A 27,332-nucleotide genomic window follows, 5' to 3' on the forward strand; every position below is an offset into this window, starting at 1 on the left:
TGGGTCTAAAAATGACACCAAGTCCTGTTAATTTTTTTTTTTTTGAGACAGAGTCTCGCTCTGTCACCCAGGCTGGAGTGCAGTGGCGCGATCTCTGCTCACTGCAACCTCCACCTCCTGGGTTCAAGCAATTCTCCTGCCTCAGCTTCCGGAGTAGCTGGGATTACAGGTTCGCACAACCACTCCCGCCTATTTTGTATTTTTAGTAGAGACAGGGTTTCACCATGTTGGCCAGGCTGGTCTGGAACTCCTGACCTCAGGAGTTCCCAACCACCCACCTCGGTCTCCCAAGGTGTTGGGATTACAGGCATGAGCCACCACCCCTGGCCAAAGTTCTGCTAAATCTTAAACACTGATAGCAGTTAAAGCCTCATCCTCAGACCCAATAGAAGATGCCAATCAAAATAAACCACGTTCCTGAGACACAGGCCAGAAATCAAACCAAAACCAGTTAAAACGGTTCAGTTCCTCAAGGCCCAGGGACTACCGTGGAAGAGGTGGGCATGTGAGATTGTAAGAGGTGATTCTGAGAGATAAGTGAACCATTAATGTTGAAGGCGTGCTGATGCAAGACCAGCATATGGCCTCTGTGTCGGATTAACAAGGTTTTCTTGGAGTATTAACCCAGTCCTTAATAAAAGTTTGTAAAAGTCTTATGGAAATTATATTTTATGGTCAAGATGATTAAAATTGTATAGATTGGGCTAGGTGCAGTGGCTCACGCCTGTAATCCCAGCACTTTGGGAGGCCGAGGCGGGCGGATCACAAGGTCAGGAGATTGAGACCACGGTGAAACCCCGTCTCTACTAAAAATACAAAAAATTAGCCGGGCACAGTGGCGGGTTGCTGTAGTCCCAGCTACTCATGAGGCTGAGGCAGGAGAATGGCATGAACCTGGGAGGCGGAGGTTGCAGTGAGCCGAGATGCGCCACTACACTCCAGCCTGGGCGACAGAGCGAGACTCCATCTCAAAAAAAATAAAAATAAAAATAAGCGGAGGCTGTTTGAAACCACGAAATTTGTGTTAACAGGAAAGGAGGACCACCAGCTACCTGAGGCTCCTCCGAAGCACTGGGTTCCTCCTGCAGCCTCTTTCACCTCCACCTCCCATCTGCCCGCCAGCGTCCTCGGCTCCACCTTCACACAGATTGGGGTCTGCCCACCTGCAACCACCCTGCCGCTGCTGCCCGGTTCAGACACTCACCTGGACCCTTGGGCCTCCTCCAGAAGCTTGTAGCTGTTCCTGAGTATCGAGGCACTTCCATGCCAGCCAGGGGGCCCTTAAATGCAAGTTGGCTGCATTGGCCTCTGCTCAGGAGTCCCCGGCACCCCGCCTCAGGTGCTCAGAGGGCGCTCCATTGTTGATGCCTGGCTTCCCGGTCTCTTGCTCCCCGTGGATTCTCACCACTTCACACCTGAAGTGCTCCCCGCCCTGGGCCTTTGCCCTGCGCCTGACCCAGGCCAGCTGCAAGGTTGCTCCCCACTTCCACTGGTCTGGGCTCAAAAGCGCCTGCTCAGAGAGGCCATCCATGGCCCTGTCTGCAGCCCACTCAGCCCTTCCCAGCATAGATGACCCTGGCACATTGTATACTGGTCTTGCTAATCTTCCTAAGAAAGCAGTGACCTGGGCCGGGCACGGTGGCTCACGCCTGTAATCCCAGCACTTTGGGAGGCCGAGACGGGCGGATCACGAGGCCAGGAGATCGAGACCATCCTGGCTAACACAGTGAAACCCCGTCTCTACTAAAAAAAAAAATACAAAAAACTAGCCGGGCGAGGTGGCGGGCGCCTATAGTCCCAGCTACTCGGGAGGCTGAGGCAGGAGAATGACGTAAACCCGGGAGGCGGAGCTTGCAGTGAGCTGAGATCCGGCCACTGTACTCCAGCCCGGGAGACAGAGTGAGACTCCGTCTCAAAAAAAAAAAAAAAAAAAAGAAAGCAGTGACCTGGATATGGTTATTGTCTCCACTTTCCAGATGAGGACAGCGAGGCACAGAGAGGTTGGGTCACTTGTCCAAGATCCCAGAGAGTAAAGGGCAGTGCTGGGGTCTCAGCTCAGGCCCTGGGGTCCCAGTGTCCACACGTGAATCCTCAGCATCACGCATGTGTCTCTCTCTAGGTAGAGGGCAAATTTGCTTGCTGTCCAAGACAATAAAGATAGCTTCTCCCTCTGGGCAGAAAGTGGGCAGGTTTGCTAGCAGTCCTTTAAATGACTGGTGTTTCCTAACCCAGGGTTCCTTAGCTGTGTGTACAGCATCGACCGGGGCCACTCCTCATTGTCTGTGGGGCTGGGGAGCTGGGGGGATATGAAGCTCGTGCTGCCTGCTGTCCTGTGAGGAACAAAGTCTTTGTCTCAGACCCAGGTGTCTCATGTCTTGCCCATGTTCACTGGCATGCTCGCTGTTCAGTTGCAAACAGAGTGGACTCTCAGACCCTTCATGTCTTCCTTTTTCCTACTTCCTCTTTCCCTCCTCCTTGAGGTCCGGCTTTGAACCTGCCAAGGAAGCCAAGAAAGAGATGTTGGAGAGGGCTGGGGATTGCACAAATAAGTAAAAGCATTGGGGATGAAGAATTTGAGGACTCTTGTTTCGGAGAAGGGAGTTGCAAATTAGGAAAGTGGTCAGGTTGGACCAACTTTTGGCTGGGTGGATTGAAATTGGAGATATCAGTACAAACGCAGTTTCAATATGGATGGCTGGAAATACAGATGTATATCTACGTGTGTATAGGCATACATATTTTCTACAGCTCTGGAAACAGTGAGCACCCCTAGTGCCCAGATCTTGGATGATGATGATTATTATTTTTTGAGATGGAGTTTCGCTCTTGTCGCCCAGGCTGGAGTACAATGGCGCGATCTTGGCTCACTGTAACTTCTGACTCCTACGTTCAAGCAATTCCCCTGCCTCAGTCTCCTGAGTAGCTGGGACTACAGGCACGTGCAACCACACCCGGCTAATTTTTGTATTTTTAGTAGAGACGGGGTTTCACCCTGTTGACCGCGCTGGTCTTGAACTCCCGACCTCAGGTGATCCACCCGCCTCGGCCTCCCAAAGTGCTGGGATTACAGGCGTGAGCAACGGTGCCCTGCCTTCTCTACCATTTTGTGACACAGAATGAAAGTCCTCACCAGGGCCATGCCCTTGAACTTCTCAGCCTGCAAAACTGTGAGCTAAGTAAACCTCTTTTTTTTCTTATAAATTATGCAGTCTCAAGTAGTCTTTTATAGCAAGACAAAATGGACAGAGACCTGCACATACATACATGAGAGAGAAGGGTAAGCCTGACCTCATAGTGGAAACCTCACATTCGCTCCCCAGAAACGGTGTAATAATTGCTTATTCATTAATGAATGCAAAATGCTTACTAATTAACTTTTCAGTGGGGAATGGTGGCAGACACCATCGTACCCAAGTGATGAGGGTTATCATCACCAGTGATGGCCAGATTGGCCCCGGCCTTCGGTAGGATGCTATAAGAGGAAAGTCTCACTTCCGAGGGGTTCCTCCTGGAAATGAAGAAGCCACAGGAAACAGACAAGGCTAGAGAGAGGGCCGTCCCACAAAGACCCATGAGATCCACAGACTCATTGAGGCAGCGGGGAAATTGGCAGGGGCTCTGCGGAGTCGATGGAGACATTGGATCAGTGGTGGCTTCCTGATTTTTCAAGGTTCGCGGCAATTACTTGGGAGAGAGTTCGTTTATTTCCAAAATACACTCTGAGCTGTTCAGGGGAGCAAGCCTGGAGTCTGCAGCTTATTCTCAAATGGCAGAGAAATAGGAGCGAGAGAAGGAATAGCCGGGCAATGTTCACAGCTGGAGAATCTGTAGGACAGGAATATCCAGGTTTCTTTGCACGGTGTTTGCCACTTTCTGTAAACTGGGAATTTTGTTTGTTTGTTTGTTTTTGTTTTTGAGACGGAGTCTCACTGCACCTCCGACTTCCTGGTTCAAGCGATTCCCCGCCTCAGCCTCCTGAGTAGCTGGGATTACAGGCGCACACCACCACGCCCAGCTAATTTTTTCGTATTTTTAGTAGAGATGGGGTTTCATCATGTTGGCCAGGATGGTCTCGATCTCCTGACCTCGTGATCCGCCCACCTCGGTCTCCCAAAGTGCGGGAATTACAGGCGTGAGCCACCGCGCCCGGCCCCCAAATTGGGAATTATTTCAAAATAAAAAGCTGGATAAATGCATACACACAAGGCAGTATCACGTATTTTCCGCTAGTGCCTGTACAGGCAGGTGAGGATTTAGGAAAGGTCTGGAAGAATGTGCAAAATGTTCCGCCTGTGAAGGGTCCGCGGTGGCGGGGGCACTGCTCCGGCTCCGCGCCCGCCCCCCTCCGAGCGCTCGGATGCGGCCGCCTCTGCGCTGCGTGGCCACAGGCGCGGCCCGGCTGCCCGCGGGCGCCCTTTGCAGCTGCTGCCCCCTGGCGGCCGCGGGCGGCTACTCGCGGGAAAGCGAAACCCGCCCGGTCCATTCAAGCCCCGCTGCCTGGGCGCCCTCTAGGGCCGCTCTTGGGAACAGGCGGACCTTTCATCAAAGACCGTCTTTCCTGGCAGGATCCCCCACTGGGGCAAACCAAGGAGGAAGTTAGGAAGTTAAGTGAAGGTCTAACTGTGTTTTTGAGCGCTGCTTTGTGCCAGGCTCATCTGAGGTGTGGGACATGTATTATCTGAATTAATACCCCACCAGGCCTGTGGGACAGTCACTGTCACCATTCCCAAATTACGGATGAAGAAAGGAGACACGAAGTGGTGGAATCACCTGTCCATAGTGTGCTGTCCCTCAGGAGGGTGGCCGCCCCACGCGACCGTTCAGTGTGCTCTCATTCACACGTTCATTACTCAAGAGCACTGCTAGGACTGAGGGCTGGCTCACTTCTGCGATCCCAGCACCTTGGGAGGCCAAGGCGGGCAGATTGCTTGAGGCCAGGAGTTCAAGACCAATCTGGGCAACATAGTGAGACCCTGTCCCTACAGAAAATTTAAAAATTAGCTGGGCAGCTGGGCATGGTGCCCAGCAAGGGGTAGATGGTGAGAGAGAGAGAGAGAGAGAGAGAGAGATCACACGCCTGTGATCCCAGCTACTCAGGAGGCTGAGGTGGGAAGATCACTTGAACCCAGGAGGCAGAGGCTGCAGTGAGCTGAGCTTGCGCCACTGCACTCAATTCCAGCCTGGGTGACAGAGCAAGACTCTGTCTCAAAAAAAAAAAAAAAAAAAAAAAAAAAAGGATGGGTGTGGTGGGTGTGGTGGCTTATGCCTGTAATCCCTCCCAGCACTTTGGGAGGCTGAGGCAGGCAGATTGCTTGAGTCCAGAAGTTCAAGACCAGCCTGGGCAATGTGGTAAAACCCTGTCTGTACAAACAAACAAACAAACAGACAAACAAAAACCAGCTGGGTGTGGTGGTGCACACCTGTGGTCCCAGCTATTCAGGGACCAGGAGGTGGAGGCTGCCGTGAGCTATCATGCCACGACACTTCAGCCTGGGTGACAGAGCAAGACTGTCTCAAAAGAAAAAAGAGTCCCCCATATGTGGTCCCCCCTCATGCTGTCCCTTCCAGGCATGTCCCTCCTGCAGGCCAGGCGGCTGCAGGGCCACCAGGATGTGGTCTCCTCGGGCTGTGCTCCCCTGCACCAACTCCAGGCAGTAGGATCCCACAAAACTCTCCGTGCCTCCCTGGCCTATGCGGCCTCTCCCTGGGCTGTCACTGCGAGGGGTTCACAGCCCTTGCCAGGCCAGGCGGAGTGGGGATGGTCGCACGGGAGCAGTCGTGGACGGGACACGGTGCCTTCCAGAGAGCCTGAGGTGCTGCTTCTGAACCACTCCTCCCGCTGGTGTGCAGGTGTCTTTGTCACAGTAGGACCTCGGAGAACAGTTCCATAGGTCGAGGGGCCTCTCTCCAGCTAGCAGGGAGGCGTGTGGTCCTCTCTCCCTGTCACTGTTACTCAGGTAACGACAGGGCAGTGAGCAGAGCAGCGCTGCCCCTCCTGGACGCTGTCTGAAGAGGCAACTGTGGCTCAAGCTTGGAGGGCAGGGCATGGTGCTGGAGGCAGGGGTGGCCCTCGGGGCTCCCTCTCCTCATTCCCACCTCCCTGCGTGGGTCACAGTGGCCTTTACTGTGGCCTCCTCACTACCTGGGGTGCCCCAGGAGCACCTTGTGGGGGGGTGCCTGAATGAGGACAAGCGGAGTGAAGGAAGGGGTAGATGGTGAGAGAGATAGTGAGTGAGTGCAGACTCCACACAGAGCGGCTCCTAGCGCTGGTGACCTCAGAAGCTCCCACCAGCAGGACAAGCCGGATGACAGGGCCAGGGCCTGTGGTCAGTGGTCAGTGACTGATGACAAAGCCATGCCGTGACCCTCTCTCACTGCCAGAGCAGATGAGGGGCAGAGAGCAGACACGGGGCGGTGAGCAGACACTGGGTGGTGAGCAGCGAGGCAGGCCCGTAACCTCCACCTCCCCAGCTGCACCTGTCCTGCAGGGACTCAGCCTGCTGCCCTCTGCCCACAGCCCTCGAGGGTCTCAGCATTAAGGGCTGGGCTGGGCCCCCCTTCCTGGGTGCCTGGTCCCATCTGGGCCTCACCCTGGGCAAGGTCGCCGTAGCTGCCCCTCCCGTCAGGTAAGCCCCGCCCCCCGGGTTTCACCCTGAGTGGTTTGTCTTTGTACAGAGTTTCTCCACCTGACCGTGACTGTTGTGGGTCCCGCAGGCCCGGGGTCCATTTTGAAATTTCGCCGCAGACATTGCTCCCAGGAGCCCTCTGAAACCCCCACGGAGGTGTCACCCCCAGGTCCCATCGGGCCTTTGTCTCCTGGCCTCCCCGTGTGGCAGTGGCGCAGTCCTAGCTCACCGCAGCCTCCACCTCCCAGGCTCAAATGATCCTCCCACCTCAGCCTCCTGAACAGCTGGGGCTGCAGATACCACCTCACCTGGCTATGCCTGGTGACTGTCCTGCCACTGTGACAGCAGCCAGTTCAGGCAGTCCCTCACCTGAGCCAGGTACTCTGGGTATCTCAGCCCAGCCCTGCTATCCCTACCAGTGGGTGAGACGGTGCCCGGTCCCGAAGACTAGGATCTGGCATGGGAGTGAGGCTCTTATTTGTTGCTCAGTGGCAGCAAAAGATGAAAAAGTGGACTCTGGCCTTCAGAGCTGTGAGAGAACCATTTTTGTTTTGTTTTGTTTTTTGAGAAGCAATTTTGCTCTTGCTACCCAGGCTGGAGTGCAGTGGCGCGATCGCGGCTCACTGCAACCTCTGCCTCCTGGGTTCAAGCGATTCTCCTGTCTCAGCCTCCGGAGTAGCTGGGATTACAGGTGTGTGCCACCACACCCACATAATTTTTTTCTTTGTATTTTTGGTAGAGATGGGGTTTCATCATGTTGGCCAGGCTAGTCTCAAACTCCTGACCTCAGGTGGTCTGCCCACCTCGGCCTCCCAAAGTGCTGGGATTATAGGTGTGAGCCACGGTGCCCAGCCCGGTTTGTTGTTTTAAGCCACCAACTTGTGGGAACTGGTTATAGCAGCCACAGGAAAGCCCCGGCTGGACATCGTTATGGTCCCTCTCGCCCCAGCCCTGAATATTACAGACTGGTCTGGAACCTCAGCCCCAACTTTTCAAGTCCCTGGTCACTGCTGTCGTGGGAGCCTAGGGGCACGCTCCTCTCACAGCAGGAGAAATGTTAATTGTAAAGGTTAAAATGCATTATTTCTTTTATTTATTTATTTTTTATATATACCAAAAAAAGAGACAAGGTTTTGCCATGTTGCCCAGGCTGGTCTCAAACTCCTGGCGTCAAGTGCTTCTCCCATCTCGGCCTCCCAAAGTGCTGGGATGACAGGCGTGAACACTGCGCCCTGCCTTGTGCTTTTATTTCTAAACACATTTTCCTAATGTATTTTTCTGATGACTCTCAAGGGGAAGACGGCTGTTTTGACTGGGTGTGGTGGTGCATGCCTGTCAAAGTCCCAGTTACTCAGGAGGCTGAGGGCGGAGGATCGCTTGAGCCCAGGAGTTTGAGGCTGCAGTGAGCTATGACAGCGCCACTGTTCTCCAGCCCAGGCAACAGAGCAGAGTCCTGTCTCTAAAAAAATAAATATTAAAAAAACAAGAAAAACAAAACAAGGAAGAGCAACTGCATAGCTGCCTGACAAAACTAGAGCGTGGCTCAGCCCCACCGCCCCGCACCACCTCCCTGGAAGCCCCACGCTGTGCTGGGCGCTGGGCTCCCCGTCCAGGTGCTGCATCTGCCTGGCTCTGTGCTTGGAGTGCACGCGATGTGCCCGAGGTGTCAGGGCAGGGAGGAGGATTGATCCCGATGGTGACCCAGTGAGGTAGGTGTCATTGGCCCCATTTTACAGGTGGGGAAACCAGGGCATGAGTGTGACCTGGCCTAGGCAAGGCCTTCGGGGCAGACCCAGATCTGACTCGGCCCGAGGGTGCAGGGAGCTGGCTTTCTCCACCAGACAAGCAGGCCAGCTGCTGCACTCTCGCCTCAGTAACGTGCTGGGGGTGGGGGCCCCATCTTGTGCGGACCCCTCACCAACTTCTCCCCAAGGATGCGGCTGGGGACTCCTGGCACCCCTTGCCTCTGACATGGCTGTGTCATGCCTGTCCTGCCAACTGTCATTCTGGGCGTGGACATTTGGGGCTCCCGCTTGAGGATGTCTGGGCTGCCCTCTGGGAGCTGGAGCAGCTGGCCACCCTGCCCCACATCTGCCTAGAGGCCCTTCAGCTCAGCACAGACCCAACCCCAGATGAGGACTCCTGCCCCCTTGGAGGTGGTAGGCTGCCCTATGCCCTGCTGGGCGCTGCCACGGTGCTGGGTGACCCCCGGCATGGCGCCCACTGATGTTCTGAGTCAGGAGCCCAGAGGGCCCACAATGTGCCACTGCATCCGAGCAACGCTTGCAGAAATGCCCTGCAAATAAAGTCATCACCACTGATGCGAACAGGGCAGCCACCAGGTACCTCTGCCCGCAGCCCTATTCCCTGCCCACAGCCAAGGGAGCCAGCCAGGAGGGCTGCTGATGAAGAGGCCCCACTGCCTGCCACACGCAATCTGGGTTCCCGGCAGCCTGGAGGTATCGCTCCTCCCCTTGGCATGCAGCCACCTCCATGTGGGAAAGCCTGGGGCCAGAGGTCGTGGAGGGAGTGGCTTCAGGAACAAGAAATTGGTAGTTTGTCTTCCAGAGGGGACATGGGCACTGTGGCTGGTGGGCTTAGTGGACAGGAGCCACACTGCTGGCCCAGGACCCCCAACCTGCCATCCCCCACTGCCACACAGTGGGCTCAGCAGGACTCCTCAATCAGCTTCTTTGTGGGGCTTGGTGACCCTGGTGGGTGCACGGGCCTGGAGAAGGTATAGTTGTCTGCAAGGGCCATGGGCGACTGCAGCTCCTCGATGTCCCTGGTGTGGGTGAGCCTGGTGATGTCTGTCCTCACGGACCAGTGTTTCCACCCCTTATGGATTCTGGACACTTCTTGGCGGGAATGGTCCGTGGCCAGCACGTAGATAATGGGGTCAGCCACGCTGTTCACCGTGGACAGGCACAGAAACACCACAGAGGCTGTGTACAGCCTTTCCTCCAAGCCGCACACAGCGTTCCTGTCTCCTCTGTAGTAGGAAAAGGCAGCGGCTTTGACGAGGAGAACCAGGTGGTACGGGGCGAAGCAGACCAGGAAGATGACAACCACCGCGATGGCCGAGTGCTTCACTTTGGCCTTCTGGGCAGCGCTTAAGCCCGTGCTCTGCTTGATGCTCCTGAAAATCCGGTGGTTGGTGAAGGCGATGATGGAAAGAGGGATGGCAAAGCCAACGGTGAACCTGGCGTAGTAGTACCCGGCAATCGTGCTGTCCATCTGCAGCATGTCGAAGCAGGTTTCCTTGTCTTCCATCTCGAACACCGGGTAGTGAACGATACCGACGAGGATAAAGATGCAGGCGGAGATGAGGATGGCGGTCCTCTGGCGGCGGTGGCCCCGACTCTCCAGCGCATACACCACAGCCACGAAGCGGTCGCAGGAGATGCAGCACAGGAAGAGGATGCTGACGTAGATGTTGCAGAAGAAGATGTAGGCGGTCACCTTGCAGGCCAGCACGCCCAGGGTCCAGCGGTGCTGGTTGCGGATATAGATGACCCAGAGCGGCAGCGTGCCGGTGTAGAGCAGCTCGCAGAGCGCCAGGCAGAGCAGGTAGACGGCCAGCACGTTGCCCTGCAGCACCTGCAGCAGCGCCAGCCACGCAGTCAGGCAGTTTGCTGGCATCCCCAGCGTGCACACTGCGCTGTATACCACGACCAGGACTATCCTGCTCTCCTCGAAGGACACGTTGTTACAGGTCTTGGCGGGGAGACCCAGGGAGGCCCACGGGGTAGTGCTGGTCACTAGGGTGGCGTTTCCTGTAGGACAGAGACAAGAGTGAGAACGGGAGTCTCTGGAAACCACCTGAGAGAGACTCTACTGTGGGAAGGAAGGATAGAAGCTTCATGGTAGCTCAGACTAGACACACGCAGGTGTTTAAAACATTTCCAAATGGATTTTTTAGAGCAATTATTAGATAGCGGATCTCCAACCCAGCAGCCTCATGGGCGAAGAATGCAGGCTGGGCAATACTGAATCTTTTTTTTTTTTTTTTTTTAAATGGAGTTTCGCCCTTGTGGCCAGGTCGGAGTGCAATGGCGCAACCTCGGCTCACCACAGCATCTGCCTCCTGGGTTCAAGCAATTATCCTGCCTCAGCCTCCCAAGTAGCCAGGATAACAGGCACGTGCCACCACGCCTGGCTAATTTTTGTATTTTTAATAGAGATGGGGTTTCACCATGTTCGCCAAGCTGGTCTTGAACTCCTGACCTCAGGTGATCTGCCCACCTCGGCCTCCCAAAGTGCTGGGATTGCAGGTGTGAGCCATTGCGTCTGGGGTAATACTGAATCTTTGTAACTCACTGAGGTCAGTTTTCAAAAGTGTTGCTTGAGGCCCAGCATAGTGGCTCACACCTATAATCCCAGCACTTTGGGAGGCTGAGGCAGGCGGATCACTTGAGGTCAGGAGTTTGAGACCAACCTGGCCAACATGGAGAAACCCTGTCTCTACTAAAAATTTTAAAAAATTAGTTGGGCGTGCTGGCTCAACCTGTAATCCCAGCTACTCGGGAGGCTGAGGCAGGAGAATCACTTGAACCCGGGAGGCGGAGGTTGCAGTGAGCTGAGATCATGCTGCTGTACTCCAGCCTGGGTAACAAGAGTGAGACTCTGTCTCAAAAAAAAAAAAAAGTTGCTTGTGTGTTTGAAAATAATGTTGATCCTGTAATTGCTGTGTGAGTGCTCTTCTAAGCAGTCTGTTAGGCGCTGCTACCACATACACCCTTCCAGAGCTGTTCCCACTTTACCTCCACTCCCCGCCTCGCCCCATAGCTGGGCACTGCCTCATCCTAATTCCTAATCTGTAGTTGTTTTTTTTTGTTTTTGTTTTTGTTTTTTTTGAGATGGAGTCTCTCGTTCTGTTGCCCAGGCTGGAGTGCAATGGTGCGATCTCAGCTCACTGCAACCTCCACCTCCCGGGTTCAAGGGATTCTCCTGCCTCAGCCTCCTGCGTAGCTGGGATTGCAGGCATGCACCACCAAGGCCGGCTAATTTTGTATTTTTACTAGAGATGAGGTTTCTCCATGTTGGTCAGGCTGGTCTTGAACTCCCGACCTCAGGTTATCTGCCCTCCTTGGCCTCCCAAAGTGCTGGGATTATAGGCGTGAGCCACTGCGCCCGGCTAATCTGTAGTCTTACCACATCTCTGGCTGTGTGAACTATCAATTACTAAAAAAGACAATTAAAAGCTCCTGCAGGGGTGGTGGATTTGTCCACTTCTCCTTGTATTCTCTCAATGCTTGCTTTATGTATTTGAAGTTATTGTTAATTGGGGCATAGGAGTCACAAATGGTTCTGTCTTCTTGGTGAATTGATCTTCTTATTACTATGTCATGTGATACTCCTCATCTTGGTGGCAGGCAGAATAAAGACCCCACCCAAAAGAAGTCTGAATCCTCATCCTTGGGACATGTAGATATGGTAGGTTACATGGCAAAGGGGAACTAAGGTTGCAAGTTGAATGAAGATTGCTAACTAGCTGACAGTAAAATAAAGAGATTATTCTGGACTATCTGGTGGGTCCAATGGAGTCAAAAAAGTCCTTAAATGTGGGAGAGGGCAAAAGAAAAGATCAAAGTTATCTCAGCAACCTGCCTCAAACACAGCTCTCCGAGGTCAGAAACTCTTCCTCTCCAGCCAGAGGGTTGCTAGAGGTCACGCATCCGCGTGTGGAAGGTTCCTGAGGCCAAGGGGCTGGACGGTACCCAGGGACCCCTGACCTTGAGGGAGCTGCATGGTGCCCAGGGACCCCCGACCTCACGCCAGGGCACAGCTGAGGTTTGCCCCGCCTGGGGCTGCTGCAACCTGAGAAGCGTGGCAACGCTCTGTCCATCCTTCGGGTGCTGAGGCCAGGTCTGTCCACGGCTTCCTGCTGATCTGGAGGTTCCATGATCTGTAGCCACAGAAGGCCCAGAAGCATGAACTCAGCCGGAGTGGGCAGCCAGGACACTGGAGCCGACAGTGCTGGCAGAGCTCTGGGAAGTCACGCCACTGCACCAGGCCACTTGTTTTTGTGCATTTAAAAAATTCAGCTGAGCGTGGTGGCTCACGCCTGTAATCCCAGCACTTTGGGACACCAAGGCGGGCAGATCACCCGAGGTCAGGAGTTCGAGACCAGCCTGGCCAACCTGGTGAAACCTTGTCTCTACTAAAAATACAAAAGTTAGCCAGGCATGGTGGCAGTTGTCTGTAGTCCCAGTTACTCGGGAGGCTGAGGCAGGAGAATGGCGTGAACCTGGGAGGTAGAGATTGTGCCACTGCACTCCAGCTTCGGCGACAGAGCGAGACTCCATCTCAAAAAAAAAAAAAAAAAAAAAATTGGCCCCATGGGCCGTTCATGCCTTTAATGCCAACTCTTTGGAAGGACAAGGCAGGTGGATCACCTGCGGTCTGGAGTTCCAGACCAGCCTGACCAACATGGTGAAATCCCACCTGTACTAAAAATACAAAAATTAGCCAGGCATGGTGGCGGACACCTGTAATCCCAGCTACTTGGGAGGCTGATGCAGGAGAATCCCTTGAACCTGGGAGGCAGAAGCTGCAGTGAGCCGAGATTGTGCCACTGCACTCCAGCCTGGGTGATAGAGTGAGACTCAATCTCAAGGAAAAAAAATTGAAAAAGTGCAAAATTGTGGCAAAACACACATAACAAGGAATTTGCCATTGTAACCGCTTTTCAGCAGCACTGGGCACGTTCACATTCTTCTGCCACCGTCGCCAACATCGTCGGCAGAACCTTCTCGTCTTCCCAAACAGAGACTCTGCCCCAGGAAGCACTCACTCCGCATTTGCTCCCAGCCCCCAGGCCTCCATTCCACTTTGTCTCTGTGTGCTGGGCTCCCCTGTCACCTCCCCACCTGGGTGGGTATCTGTGCGTGTCCTCAGCGTGTGTCATTCTGTGTCTCACTTGCTCCACTCACCACGACGTCCTCAAGCTCCCTCCCGTTGCAGCGTGTGCCAGGATTTCCCTTCCTTTCAAAGGCAGGACGGTATTCCATTGTATTCAGTGTGTCCTCCAGGGTCTCACCAAAAAAAAAAAATTTATATATATATATTCCATTGTGCCCTTCCATTGTGAACAATCCTCCAAATGTGGCTTGTGCCGTGTTCTGCTTATCCATGACTCTGCTGACAGACGCTCGGCTGCCTCTGAGCCTTAGCTGAGCTGCTGAGAATAACGGTGTTAAGAACACAAGGAGGTCTGTTCACATCCCTGCTTTCCGTTCTCCTGCGTCAGACCCACAGTTGGCATTGCTGGATCTCATGGCAGTTTCATCTCATCTTCTGGGGCGTCTGTCCGGGCTGTTCTCCACAGTGGCCGCGCCGGCCCACCTTCGCCGGCAGTGTGCAGGGCTCCGGTCTCCCCACAGCCTTGCTGTGCTTGTTGGGTTTCTCCGGGTGTGAGTGTCGTGCCCCTTGCTCACCTTCCTCCCTGGGCAGAGGGAGAGAGTGGGTATGACTGGGCTGTCTCACACCCAGTTGTCACCACTTTGCCCAAGACACAGGGCTGTGGCGGGCGGCGGGGGACAGTGAAGACAGTTCTCAGGTGCGAGGCCCCACGCCTGTGTCTGCACTCACTGTTCTTCACCCAGACGGCTCTTTTCCCATCAAACGAGCACCCCAGCCTCGCTGTGCGAGTCCTGAGCTCAGAGGCAGTTTCTGGCCCCGACACAGGCCCGTCTCTTTCATGACAATCACACGCCTGGGAGGCAGAGCCAGAATCCAAAACACAAGGGGAGACGCAGGCAAGACCCTGGTGGGTGGCCAGAGGGGCCGCTCCAGCTTCAGCCTGCAAGAGCCGCTCTGGTCCGGCCCCTCCCCGACTTCCTACGGCTCCCCCGCCCCACAGACTGTCTCGCCCGCCCGTGTAGTCTCAGTCAGGGCCTCAGTGTCCCTCAGTCCCACACCCCCTGCTCCAGGCCTCACGCAGCCTTGGGACCTTCACCTCTGGACACCAGATCCGTGGTGTCTGTGGCTCTGTGCCCATCTGGTGAGGAGGATGTCCCCCACTCCCCTGCCTCCTGCCACAAGTGACCTCCTGGGAAGACAGTCTTCCTGGCAGGTCAGAAGTAGGAGCAACGGCACCAGGAGACGCATGAATCAGGGGGAGCTGCTGGTCAGCTCCTCATGGCCTGGACCATGCAGGGCTCCCCTGGGACCTGTGGGACAGCCCCCTGACTCAGTACTGCGTCGCCCTCCCTGGAGCCACCAACTATGCTCTCATTCCCATTCCTGGCTTCCCAGAACTTCACAAAAGAATTATGAAATCAGCCCTTCATTTCTCCACGTAGCACCTCTAGATTTATTATTGTTGAGCTAATTTTTATCTCGATAATCTATTTTTATGTGTTAATTTTTGAATTATGAGACATCATGCTTCATAGAAAAATTCTCATGGGCTTCCTCTTACATGTTCAGAGTTGGAGAAGGCTCTCTCACCTGGCATATTTTGCAGGCTCCAATCTCAGTGTGGCTCTAAGATAAGCTTTCTAAGTACATGTCATGCGTCTTGTCGGTCCTATCAAGACGTTCACTCTGAGAGTTTAAAATGACCTGGAGAAAGAGTAGGTTGAAATTGCTTTAGGGAAATCAGATTAAATGACAAGTTAACCCATTGACAAAATGGCTAGTGAGTATTTACTAATTTACTAAGTGCCCCGTTGATTTGTATGTGGTTTTTTTTTTTTTTACTATTTATTTATTTATTATACTTTAAGTTCTAGGGTACATGTGCACAACGTGCAGGTGTTTTTTAAGTGTTAAGGATCTGCCGTTGCATCCCACGGGATAAATACAAGCAAGGTTCCAAGCCAACAGGCATCCAAACATCATCACATCAGGCACTGCGACTACGTACGATTCTTTTTTTTTTTTTTTTTTTTTTTGAGATGGAGTCTTGCTCTGTCATCCAGGCTGGAGTGCAGTGGCGCAATCTTGGCTCACTGCAACCTCTGCCTCCCGGGTTCAAACTATTCTTCTGCGCAGCCTCCTGAGTAGCTGGAACTACAGTCGCCTGCCACCATACCCAGCTAATTTTTGTAGTTTTAGTAGAGACGAGGGTCTCACCATGTTGGGCAGGCTGGTCTCAAACTCCTGACCTCAAATGATCTACCCACCTCGGCCTCCCAAAGTGCTGGGATTACAGGCGTGAGCCACCGCACCTGGCCTATGTACTGTTGTTGCTTGTCAATTATACCTTTATAAAGCTGGGAGAGAAAAGAAAGTTGATGAGCTTTCACAGAAGACATAAAAATAGCCCCTAAAGGCCCAGTGTGGTAACTCGTGCCTGTAAATCCCAGCACTTTGAGAGGCTGAGGTGGGAGGATTGCTAGAGTCCAGGAGTTCAAGACCAGCCTGGGCAATATAGTAACATCCCATACCTACAAAAATATCAACAGGTATGATGGTGCACACGTGTAGTCCCAGCTACTCAGGAGGCTGAGTTGGGAGGATCGCTTGAGCCCAGGAGGTAGGGGTGCCGTGAGCTGTGATTGCGTTGCTGCACTCCAGCCTAGGCTACAGAGAGAGAGACCCCGTCCCAAAAAGAAGAAGCTCCTAAAATCTGAAAAATGCTCAACTCCACTTCTAATCAAAGAAATGCAAACATGAATATCTGAAAGACAGCCTTTTAAAATCTTTTTGGCTTATCATGTTGGCAAAAATAAAGAACTTTTAAACTCATAGTGTTTGAGAGTAGGCAGTGGGTATCCTTACACGGGACTGATGGAAGTATGAATTGACTTGCAGCAAAATTTTGCAACATGTTTCCAAAAATCTTAAATGTGCTTAACTTTTGACCTGGATAAACCGCTTCTAGGAATTTTTCCTGGCTACCCGAGGTATGACGTGCACATGGCCTGGAAGCTGTGTCACCCACGGCATGAGGGGCCCGGAGGAGGGAGGCATGGCGGGTGGGCAGCAGATGGCTCAGGGCACACAGGGGGATGGTGCAGGGCATCCAGGGGCCTGTCCCTTTGCTTCCTTCCCTAACCTGAGGTGCCTCTAAAACAGGCACCACCCCGACCAGCCAAAGAGGGCTTGCAGGGAGGAGAGTGCCCTGAACCCATTCTCAGATGGTGTTTGTGCCTCTCCCAAAGCCCTGCAAAGCCTGAGGGTCTCACTCTGCTGTTTCCGGGCCCTGCAGTGCAGGGATGGAGGCTGAGCCTGGCAGCTGCCTCACTAACTCGAATCCTGCCTGCCTAGTGCCAGGCCCGACCCCCACCCCATGCTGCCTGGTACTGCCCTCTGTCAGCCGAGACCCTCATGGGAAGCCAGCAGGTGCAGTCAGTCCCCTGGGACACACTCGCCTCAAAGTGCAGGGCCGGGCCCCAGCTACAGGCAGAGCCCCTACACAGCAAGGCCCCTTTGGGCCTGAGGCTTGTATGTTGAGAGGCTGGCCAGAGGCGCTCCCTGGAGCCATTTGCTCTTCCCACCCGTCCCACATGGCTCTTGCAAGAATTCTCTGGAAGCTGCTCGAAAGTGAGGCAGAAACCAGGCACACCCACACCAAGGGCTCTGGGCCAGCAGGTAGGGCTGCCTGTGTGTTGACATTCCCAGCTGCCCTTTCAAGTATATTTCTGTTAAAGAAAAGTATCTCGGGCCCCTTCAAGCTGGGAACTGCTCAGGGTCGATCTGCCTTCCGTTCTATTCAAAGTCCTCCCTCTGCTCACTGAGACAGATGCATATTCTGATGGCCTCCTTTGGAAAGACTTACCAGAAACTGAAAATAATCAACCATTTGTCTCCCACCTACCTGTGACCTGCCCACAGGTAGGTGAGAGACAGATAGTTGGGAAGCCCCCTCCCTGCTTCGAGTTGTCCCCACCTTTCTGGATGGAACCAATGTACGTCTCACATATATTGACTGATGTCTCTTGTCTCCCTAAAATGCATGAAACCAGGCTGTGCCCGACCACCCTGGGCCTGTCATCAGGACTTCCTGAGGCTGTGTCACGGATGCGTGGCCTCAACTTCAGCAAATAAAACTCCTAAAATGATTGAGACTTGTCTCGTCATTTTTTAACAACTGGAAAACAGGAAGCCACGACTACAGGAAGCTCGTTAACTCATGGAGAATTTAAAGCAATACCTTGAAAACACATTAAAAAATGAGACACTGAGTCAAGAAAGAATCCAGAAAAGCCATCTCCAAAGTGATGCCCCTTTGGCGGTGGGTGGTGTGGGCTGGAGGGGTTCCTGGGCTCCCCATTCTGTCCCCACCCTCCCAGTGGCTGGAATAAGTATGCACTGCTCCCTGCATCTCGGGCCAGCCCCCTGAGTGGAAATGGTGGGGCAGCGCTGAGGGTCTTCAGACCCTCCCTCGGGTGCCTGTGTGCTGGACGCTGCCCTCCCGGCTGCTGCTCTGCTAAGATCTGTGTGGCCCTGTCGTCTGGCTGCTGCGCCCAGCTCCAAGGTCCAGCAAGAGATGCAGGGCTCTCTGGCCATGCCCAAAACAGAGGGGGTCAGTAGGTGAGGAGGCAGTGAGTGGAACCAGAAGGGCCAAGGAAGGCAGACCCCCAGCCAGGCAGGGGGGCCGAGTAGGCTGGGGACACGCCAGAGCCACCTGCGACCAGTCCAGTTCCTGCTGAGCCCCAGGGGTGTGGGGGGCCCCACCAGCCTCACACCGGGCCTGGCTTCCCTCCTCAGCTGCCAAGCCCCGCTTCAGGGGCCCTAGAAGCCCGCATACTTTTGCTCGCTGTTGTCTACTCCGATTCTGCAGCCACCCCCTCCCCACCTTTCAAATTCTGAATAACACCAGACAGGGACCTCTCCTGTCAAATGAGCTGGAGTGAGCACATGGAGCTGCTGCCTGAGGCCCCTGGACCCCATCAGAATGACTAAGCCGCCCAGGAAGGGGCTCCCAGGGAGTCTGCCTTTAACTGGACCAAGGGTTCTGGAAACCCTCCCAAACCTAGGAGGATGAGCTCTTGCTGGTCCAGGGCTGTGCCACCCGGTCACCCCGATGCCAGCCAGCAACCCTGGGGCAGAGGGCTACAAGCACTTCTGCAAAACCGAAGGAAGTGGTAGCTGAAGTGAAAATGCACATTCCCCTCCTGGCCCAGCTCCAGGCAGAGGCTGTCACAAAGAGGCCCCTCTGGGCTCCAGGCCTGTATGTTGAGAGCAGAGACTAGCCAGGGGCAGGAGCCGGAGCCACCTTCCCATCCAACTGGTCCCGTGTGGCCCATGTGGCTCGAGCTGCTGATGTCCAGATCCCGCCACGTGCCTGACCTTTGGGCACCGACAGCCTTGCGAGGATGCCTGGAAAGAGTCAGTGGGCCCAGCAGGAGGCCTGGTGGGACCAACCCAGGGCAGGGCAGCCAGAGAACTGGGCCTACTGGGACGTCCCAACTCGCTCGCACCGAGGTCCAGCTCCTCACCACGCATGGCCAACCAGGCTTGGGCGTCAGGGGAGCCCTACACCAGCTCTTCACTTCTCAGAACACATTCAAGCTTTGTCTGGCATTCCCTGCCGGACAGGTCCACAGCCTCAGGCAGCCCACCGGCCTCTTCTGAGGGCCTTCCTGGACCAGAGTCCGGGGTCCCGCCAGCACCTGCTCACCATCAGTTTGCTGCACCTGCTACTCCTACTGCCTCGGGGAGCCTCTGCCTCCCCTCGAGGTCGTGAGCTCAGGATAGGGGCTCAGGGCCCTCTCTCCGGCCAGCCCAGTGGCCCCACCCACCAGCTGCAGTGCAGTGGTCTGTCCCGGCCCGGGGCCAGGGCTGTTTCCTCCACAGAAAGGGGCATGGGTTAGAGCAGGCTGCCCACATTTCAGGCACTACTCTTCCTGGGGAGGGTGCCGTGGGGCCCAGGTCCTCTCTCAGCTTCCCCTGGGGCTGGGTCTTCAAGTGGAAGGACAAGGCCAGGCAGAGGTTTCCTGTGTTGTTCCACTCAGGAAGCAGGCACCGCCCTCCTGGGGTGGGGGAAGCCCTGCCTGGGCTGTGCATGGAGACCGCCCCTTCCTCTTATCGCCCCAGCTGTCTGGCCCACCGGTGGGGCTCCTCTCAGCTGTGGGATGGGTGGGAGCGACCAAGCCCAGTGCAGACTTTCACTCCTGAAACGGCAGCAAGGTGCCCCCAGCCCGCCGGAGGCTCGGGTAGGGGACAGCCCACCATGCTCACAGCACCAGCAATGCCAGCCTGGCCTGGTGGAGTCTGGGAAACTCTGTTTTTGGTCTGCTCTGAGGGACTGTGACAGGCTGAAGCCCCCTTATCACCGTCCAACTCTACCTGGATTCAGAGCAGTGTGGCCAGACATGATGGCCATGGTGAGGTCCCTCGGATGACTCCAGCCACAAGGCCACATGTGGATGGGCCCAGGTCAGCCTGACACCCCCGTCCACCCACCCCTGAGCTCCAGCTGCATCTCCCACCCCTGCTGGCCCTGGGCCCCTGCCTCCACCTCCCCTCAGCAAATGACCAAGCCCCTCATCTCCCAGCCTCCATGCTGGGCAAATGCGTCCCTGTTCAGCTCCATCTTTAAGCCACACCTTGGCAGCCCACTGAGGCCAGCCCTCCACTGCTCTCTGGACTTCTCTCTCCAGTGTCCAACCCGCCTCTCTCCTGCTCTTAGTGTGCGGGCTCCAAGGCTGCTCTGCCTCGCACTTTCCGTTCTTCTTCCATGAACCCATGTTCATTCTTTCTCTTTTTCTTTTGCCTTTTCTTTTCTTTTTTTTTTAAGATGGAGTCTTGCTCTGCCACCCAGGCTGGAGTAAAGTGGCACGATCTTGGCTAACTGAAGCCTCTACCTCCCAGGTTCAAGCGATTCTCCCGCCTCAGCCTCCCGAGTGGCTGGGACTACAGGCACACCACCATGTCCAGCTAATTTTTTGTATTTTTAATAGAAATAGGGTTTCGCCATGTTGCCTAGGCGAAATGTTGCCTTTGTCTTTGTCATGTTGCCTTTGTCTCGAACACCTGGGCTCAAATTATCCTCCTGCCTCAGCCTCCCAAAGTGCTGGGATTACAGGCGTGAGCCACCACACCCGGCCAATGAATCCATTTTCCAGATTAGAGAAGTGCCACATGCTGCTGGGATGGACATTCCAATAACAGGATCTAGCGTGACCTCACCCAGCCACTGTCCCTGGAGCTCTCTGGCCTGCAGTTGCTGTGCTCCTCCAGTCTTTTAAAATCTATTTTGTAACTTTTTTTTTTTTTGAGGTGGAGTTTCACTCTTGTTGCCCAGGCTGGAGTGCAATGGCACAATCTCGGCTCACTGCAACCTCCGCCTCCGGAGCTCAAGTGATTCTCCTGCCTCAGCCTCCCGAGTAGCTGGGATTACAGGTGCCCGCCACCACGCCTGGCTAATTTTTTGTATTTTTAATAGAGACGGGGTTTCACATATTGGTCAGGATGGTCTTGAACTCCTGACCTCAGCTGATCCGTCCCCCTCGGGCTCCCAAAGTGCTGGGATTACAGGCGTGAACCACCACACGCCCGGCCTATTTTGTAGCTTTTTATTATGAAACTTTTCAAACAGACACAAAAGGACGGAGAAGGAGCCCTGACCCCTGCCATGTGCGGGGAGCAGTTCCTCATTCCATCCTGTGTGCCAAAAACAGCTCCTCAGGCTGCTGAGGTCTGTCTTGTGGATTGTCTGTAATTTCTTTCTTTCTTTATTTTTTGAGATGGAGTTTCGCTCTCGTTTCCCAGGCTGGAGTGCAATGGCACGATCTCGGCTCACTGCAACCTCCGCCTCCTAGGTTCAAGTGATTCTCATGCCTCAGCCTCCCGAGTAGCTGGGATTACAGGAATGTGCCACCACACCAGGCTAATTTTATATTTTTAGTAGAGATGGGGTTTCACCATATTGGTTAGGCTGGTCTTGAACTCCTGACCTCAGGTGATCCACCCGCCTCAGCCTACCAAAGTGCTGGGATTACAGGCATGAGCCACTGCACCCGGCTGGATTGCCTGTAATTTCTAAGCTGTTTCACGGTTGCTGGCCATTTCTAGCCATTTCCGTCTTTCACTGTGACCTCGTTTCTGCCGTCACGTTTGAGACAAACCCTAGGGAGGGAAATGTTGAGTCACCGGCTCCAACCTCCCTGCTCCACCACGCCCGTCCAAATCCAAGAGTCAACTTTCTTATTTTTCCCAATTTGATAGATTCTCTTTTTTTGAGACGGAGGTTTGCTCTTGTTGCCCAGGCTGGAGTGCAATGGCCCAATCTTGGCTCACTGCAAGCTCCGCCTCCCGGGTTCAAATTCTCCCGCCTCAGCCTCCCAAGTAGCTGGGATTACAGACGTGTGTCACCACGCCCAGCTAATTTTTGTATTTTTAGTAGAGACGGGATTTCACCATGTTGGTCAGGCTGGTCTCGAACTCCTGACCTCAAGTGATCCGCCCACCTTGGCCTCCCAAAGTGCTGGGATTACAAGCGTGAGCCACTGCGCCTGGCCCCAGTTTGATAGATTTTTAAAATGTATCTTTCAGAGACACATTTGCGTTTATTTGCTGGTGAGGTGAGTCTTTCAGGCACTCTGAGTTCTTATCTTATTCCATCTCATCTTATCCTATCCCTATTCTTATCTTTTTTTCTTCCTTTTTTTTTTTTGTTTGAGACCAGTCTCGCTCTGTCACCCAGGTAGGAATGCAATGGCACGATCTCGGCTCACTGCAACCTCTGTCTCCAGGGCTCAAGCAATTCTCCTGCCCCAGCCTCCTGAGTAGCTGGGATTCCAGGCGTGTGCGACCACACCTGGCTAATTTTTGTATTTTTAGTAGAGACAGGGTTTCACCATGTTGGCCGGGCTGGTCTCGAACCCCTGACCTCAGGTAATCCGCCTGCCTCGGCCTCCCAAAGTGCTGGGATTACAGGTGTGAGCCCCTGTGCCCCGCCCTTATCCTCAACTCCTTCCAGGAGCCTCTGCCCTCCCACCTAGGCCTGGCCAATCTTCTGAAACATCATTTTGTGCTCAGCCCAACTGGCCGGTCTTCAGCAGTCAGTCCCAGCCCCTTGCAGTGGTGCAGACCCATGTCATGCACTTGACAGAATGTATGGCCCCCTGCTGTACCCTGTGTGCCGGATGCCAACCCAGAGGCCGGTAACCTGCCCAGACCCAGGATCTTGTCACGTGACTGGGCCAACTGCCACTCACCCCAGCACAGCCCCCACTGCCCTGCTTCTCCCTCTGTGTAACCCCACAAGCAGCACAGGCCCCACAGAGAGAAGCCTGGCCTTTCAGTGCCCCCCACCAATCATGGAAGCAAGTGGCCAAGGAGAGATTCCAGGGACAAGTCCAGCCCCCTGACTCACCACCATCTGGCCCAGTAGCCAGGGAAGCCTTTTCCAGAAGAAAGTCTCCAGGAAGGTGGCGGTGACAAAGGTACAATGGAAGCGATTGTCCCTCTCCCCCAAATCCTCTACCCCCATCACATCTGTGGTCACTGGGGGTCCTGGGTTATCTCTTGGAAGGGACCCCAGATTAAGAACCCTCAACAAAGCCTCCATTTTTACCAACAAATCACCTTTGCCTTCAGATCCCCCTCTGCCCCCCTCCAGCTCCCAGCCCCCAGCCCCATCCCAGGGCCTGAGCCCCCAGGCCCACTCCCCAGTGCGCAGAGCCCAGCTACTTACCCAGGGCCCCGCCTGTGCGGCTGGCCTCACACCCCTCCCTGCAGTCCTAGCTGAGGTTTCAGGAAGTAGCAGGGGTCCAATTATGTTCTCTCTAGAACTCCCCTAACCACAAACAGGGCTGAGCTTGGGGTTAGCCAACCCGGGCTGGGGTATCTCACTGGTGATGACAGTGTGGTCTCGTCATCTTCCTGGGGGTGGGAGTGGCAGGAAACCCCAGACTTACCTCTGTTGGCAATAACAGCACCAGAGCCAGGCTCCACTCACTCAGGAGCTCCCAGGCAGGGGCTAGGGCCTGGTGCGGCACGGCGGCTGTCCCCAGACAGGCAAGGCAGGACACGTGGCAGGGAGGGGCCCTGGAGAGACAAAATCCAGCTCCTCTGCAGCTCAGGCTCTCGGGCCAGGCAAGCACGGAGCAGGGTGACTTCCCAGAGGCTGTGTGCTCCCAGTAGTCCTTGTCCGGGGTGCCAGGAGTGGAGAGGCCGCGTGTGCCCACTGCAGCCCCGGGACCAGGATGGCACCTGCATGTCCTGGAAGGCTCAGCACAGCCACTGCACACAAGGACCCTCATCTCCCCGCCTCCCCCTTCCTGGGGCAGGGCCATGTGGGAAGAACAGCCGACCGCACACTCCACATTCCTCCCCTAGCCCTACCTCAACCCCTCCTGCATCCAGAACCAAGCCTGGCCTGGCCCAGGGGCCCTGCGGGTGGGCTTCTCTGTGAGGGGCCCTGTGGGAACTGCAGGGTGGGCAGGCAGAGTGGCCTGGGACAGTCCCCCTCACTGTGGGGCTCCCGGCCGTGGTGGGCCCAGTTTCCTTAGAAAACGCCAGCTGGCTGTGGACAGCACCCACAATCCCACTCACCTCCAAGCTGCTTCTGGGTTTTAGGGCACAGACCCCCCCACCAGGTGCCCACTCCCGAGCCTGCCAAGCTCCATCCAAACCAGGCTCCGTCAGCAGAGGGGACAGGGCTGGGCTGGGGGAAGCAGCTGGGGACCACAAATGTCTCCAAGTGACACTGCCCAGCACTGCAGCAGGGACGGTCATTGAGTGAAGACGGCCACTGTCCTGGGTGGGTGCGCCCACGGCCAGGAGAGCCCGGTGGAGGCTGAGCCCCTAGTCTGCACTTTCCCCCAGACACGTGGATCACAGCTGCCCCCTGCTGCAGGGCTGCATGGCTGGAGGCTGCCTCTGAACAGCGATTTCAGAGGGTTTTGTGTGGGTGGCAGTGGAATCCCTGGAAAGTTGGACTTCTCCACTGCCCTGGCCGGGAGGCGCAGGTCTCAGGGCAGGGTTCACCTTGGCTTTCCAGAAACACTTGCCCAGGGGGCTATGATCCTCTAGGGGATCTGGTGCAAACATGTGCCTCCACAGGCCGCTGCTCATGGGGTCACTGGCCTCCCGGGTCTTTGGGCCAGGGCAGCACCATCCTCAGAGCAGCAATAGGCAGAGCCCACATCAGGCCAGCGGGGGTGATGGCCAGGGACAGCTGTGGGTTCCTGTCGGTGGTCCCAGCAGCTCCCTGGGACCTGCCTCCTCCTGCGCTCCACTGGATGGTCTGTCATGTTCACCGGGGCTCCTCTGCACCCCGAGCTGAGGGGTCCAGGAGTGGCACCCGGACCCAGCTCAGGCCATAGTCACCCTCCATGCCTTCTGGCCTTTGCCAGGCAGTCAGGGAATAGCTGATTCAAGTGAGGTCAGCGGAATCCTCTCTTTGGGTCCTTCACTGGGTTCTGGGAAAGGAAAGTTGAGCCTCTTGGGTGGCAGGAGCTGTGGGCATGAGCTGGGGGGTTGGCAGCCGTGTACCAGCTCCCCTGCCCCTGCCATGTGGAGAAGCCAGGCTGGGGTGGAGGACAGGCAGGAGCCTGGGGGTGTGGACCAGCCCTGCTTCTTCCTACCAGGCCTCCAGGACCAGTGGGGGCTGCCCCAGGCCGTGCAGCACCTGGGTGTTGTCTCTGAGAAGCCGTCAGGGAGCTGGCTCTCCCTGCTCTGACCCCGGCAAAGCGATTCATACCCAGAGAAGCCCTCACCGACAGGAGAGCAGGTTTCAGACAGGAAGTCACCAGCACAGCCCACGGCTGAGTCACGCATCAGAACAGCTCCCTGTGGCCCAGACACAGCAGTGGTGAGGTCCAAGCTGCAGCCACAGGGCGCAACTTCACATCCTGATGTGTGCATCAGAAACCACCCTGCTGTCCAGTGGGTTCACCAGCCTTTCTCCTGGCCCATCTGGACCCTCCAGAAGCCAAAGCTGGTGATTTGCTAACCTGTCCAGTCAGTCTGGGACGGCCTGGGCCCAGGGGAGACAAGGCCAGGAATAAGGGAGGGGAGGGTCAGAGCAAGAAATGTCCGGGGGGCAAAGTTGGAAAGAGCTGGGAGGATGGGACCAGGGACCCAAAGAGCCCCTGTGCATGGGGCCAGTGTGGCCTGCTCCACCTCCCGGGCAGCCACAGGGCCTTGCTTTTGTCTGGCACTAAAACGCCCTGAACAGCCAGCTCTGACCTTCCCCACCTGGTGGGTGTGGAGCAGAAGTTCCCAAGGGCTACCTTGCATGTGGGGTGCAGCTGTCTCCCAAGCTAGGTGTGACCACACTGTGTGGGCCTGCAGGGCTGCTCCTCTGGTGACGGTAGCGGGGGTGGTGGGGGGGGGTCTTTGCTCTGTAACTGTAGAGAGACAGTGGCCGGAAGGCTAGGCTTTGAGAGTGGAGGCCCCAAGCCTCCCAGCTTCCCAGGACAACAGGTGTGGCGGGCAGATGCTCAGATCCTAAGGAGGACGGCCCTAGGGAAGGCTCAGGCACTGGGGGTGGTGACCATGTGGTGGCCCTCAGGATGTGGGCCTGGGATTGGGGGCCAGGCCTGGCATAGGCACACCCCTCCCAGTCCAACTCCCAGTGGCTCCTTTAGATTTATGAAGCATGTTCCATGGCCCACACTGGCACCGGGCCAGGGGGGCCCCGCCACATGCCCCGCTTCAAGTCACTCTCAGTCTAGGGGCACATCAGAAGGCAAAGCAAACACCAGAGTGCAGCGTGGACTTGAAAGGTCACGGCAGGCACTTCCCCGAGCCCTGAGACGCTGGCTGGCCTCAGCCATGCACTGGAGGACACCCAGGGGTTCTCTGGAGGATGAGGAGTAGTAGAGTTTCGCTCTTGTCAACCAGGTTGGAGTGCAATGGCACAATCTCAGCTCACTGCAACCTCTGTCTCCCAGGTTCAAGTGATTCTCTTGCCTCAGCCTCCCATGTAGCTGGGATTACATGCACACACCACCACGCCCAGCTAATTTTTGTATTTTTAGTAGAGACGGGGTTTCACCATGTTGGTCAGGCCGGTCTTGAACTCCCAACCTCAGGTGATCTGCCCGCCTCAGCCTCCCAAAGTGCTGGGACAATGCCTGGCCCCTAGTCATTGTTCTTGATGATGCTCAAATTGTCCCAGATTTGACAAGTCAACCACTCTGCCTCTGTGCTGATAATTATAGGGCAAATCCCGTGTGTCAGTTTCCAGTCACGGAGCCCCCTGCATCAGGTGTGTCTGTATCCACGCCTCACCGGACCCCTCTGCTCGGATGGTGACTCCATCCCTCAGAAGTCTTCCCAGCCTTTTCTGACTCCTTGCTCACTCCCTTGGAGGAGGGCTCTGTCCTGGCCCCTCCCACCCCTGGGTGTTGGTGATGCAAGCCGGGGATGTGGACCAGATGACAGGCCAAGTGGGAAGAGGAAAGGCAGAGGTGTCCTGGGGTTTCTGTGGGGGGGACAGCTGCTCTGGTGAGAAGGCAAGAGGTCCCAGGTTTAAGCCAGGGAAGGGATTTTTAGGGAAGTTTTGAAGAGGGCCTCCCTGAGACAGAAGAGGCAGGGGAAGATAGGGGCTTTTGAGAAGTGTCAACCCAAGAACTGGATAATTCTGAAACTCCTTGTTGCCAACGCCTGTTCCTTTGACCAGGGTATACTCCCAGTATGCATCATGAGTCATGGTTTCAACAGTCAGAGTGTGTCCTAGTAAGGCCCAGGACAGGCTGCCTGTGACCCCAGAAACCCCAGACGACTGTGCCTAACCCACCTAATCCACAGGGTTTCCTTTTTCTCAGGGCTGACACGACAGCCCCACAACCATGGGAA

At 55.5% G+C, this 27,332-nt stretch overlaps 1 protein-coding gene across 3 annotated transcripts; it reads right to left on the bottom strand.

Annotated features, from left to right (window-relative positions):
* Nucleotides 1-7,699: 7,699 nt before the first annotated feature.
* Nucleotides 7,700-23,272, bottom strand: GPR132 (G protein-coupled receptor 132). Of its 3 annotated transcripts, XM_015454266.4 has the most exons (4): nt 23,221-23,272; nt 15,081-15,194; nt 13,562-14,073; nt 7,700-10,402 (listed from the first exon to the last, which is right to left on the bottom strand). In XM_015454266.4, the coding sequence occupies exon 4, from the start codon at nt 10,266-10,268 to the stop codon at nt 9,294-9,296; it is 975 nt and encodes a 324-aa protein (XP_015309752.3). In that variant the 5' UTR covers nt 10,269-10,402; nt 13,562-14,073; nt 15,081-15,194; nt 23,221-23,272; the 3' UTR covers nt 7,700-9,293. The 3 variants fall into 3 exon arrangements, with proteins under 3 accessions (XP_015309752.3, XP_005562426.3, XP_005562431.3); XM_005562369.5 differs by lacking the exon at nt 13,562-14,073; XM_005562374.5 differs by lacking the exons at nt 13,562-14,073; nt 15,081-15,194.
* Between the last annotated feature and the right edge of the window lie 4,060 nt (nt 23,273-27,332).

This window comes from Macaca fascicularis, chromosome 7 (assembly GCF_037993035.2).
Source record: "Macaca fascicularis isolate 582-1 chromosome 7, T2T-MFA8v1.1".
Taxonomy (NCBI): domain Eukaryota; kingdom Metazoa; phylum Chordata; class Mammalia; order Primates; family Cercopithecidae; genus Macaca; species Macaca fascicularis.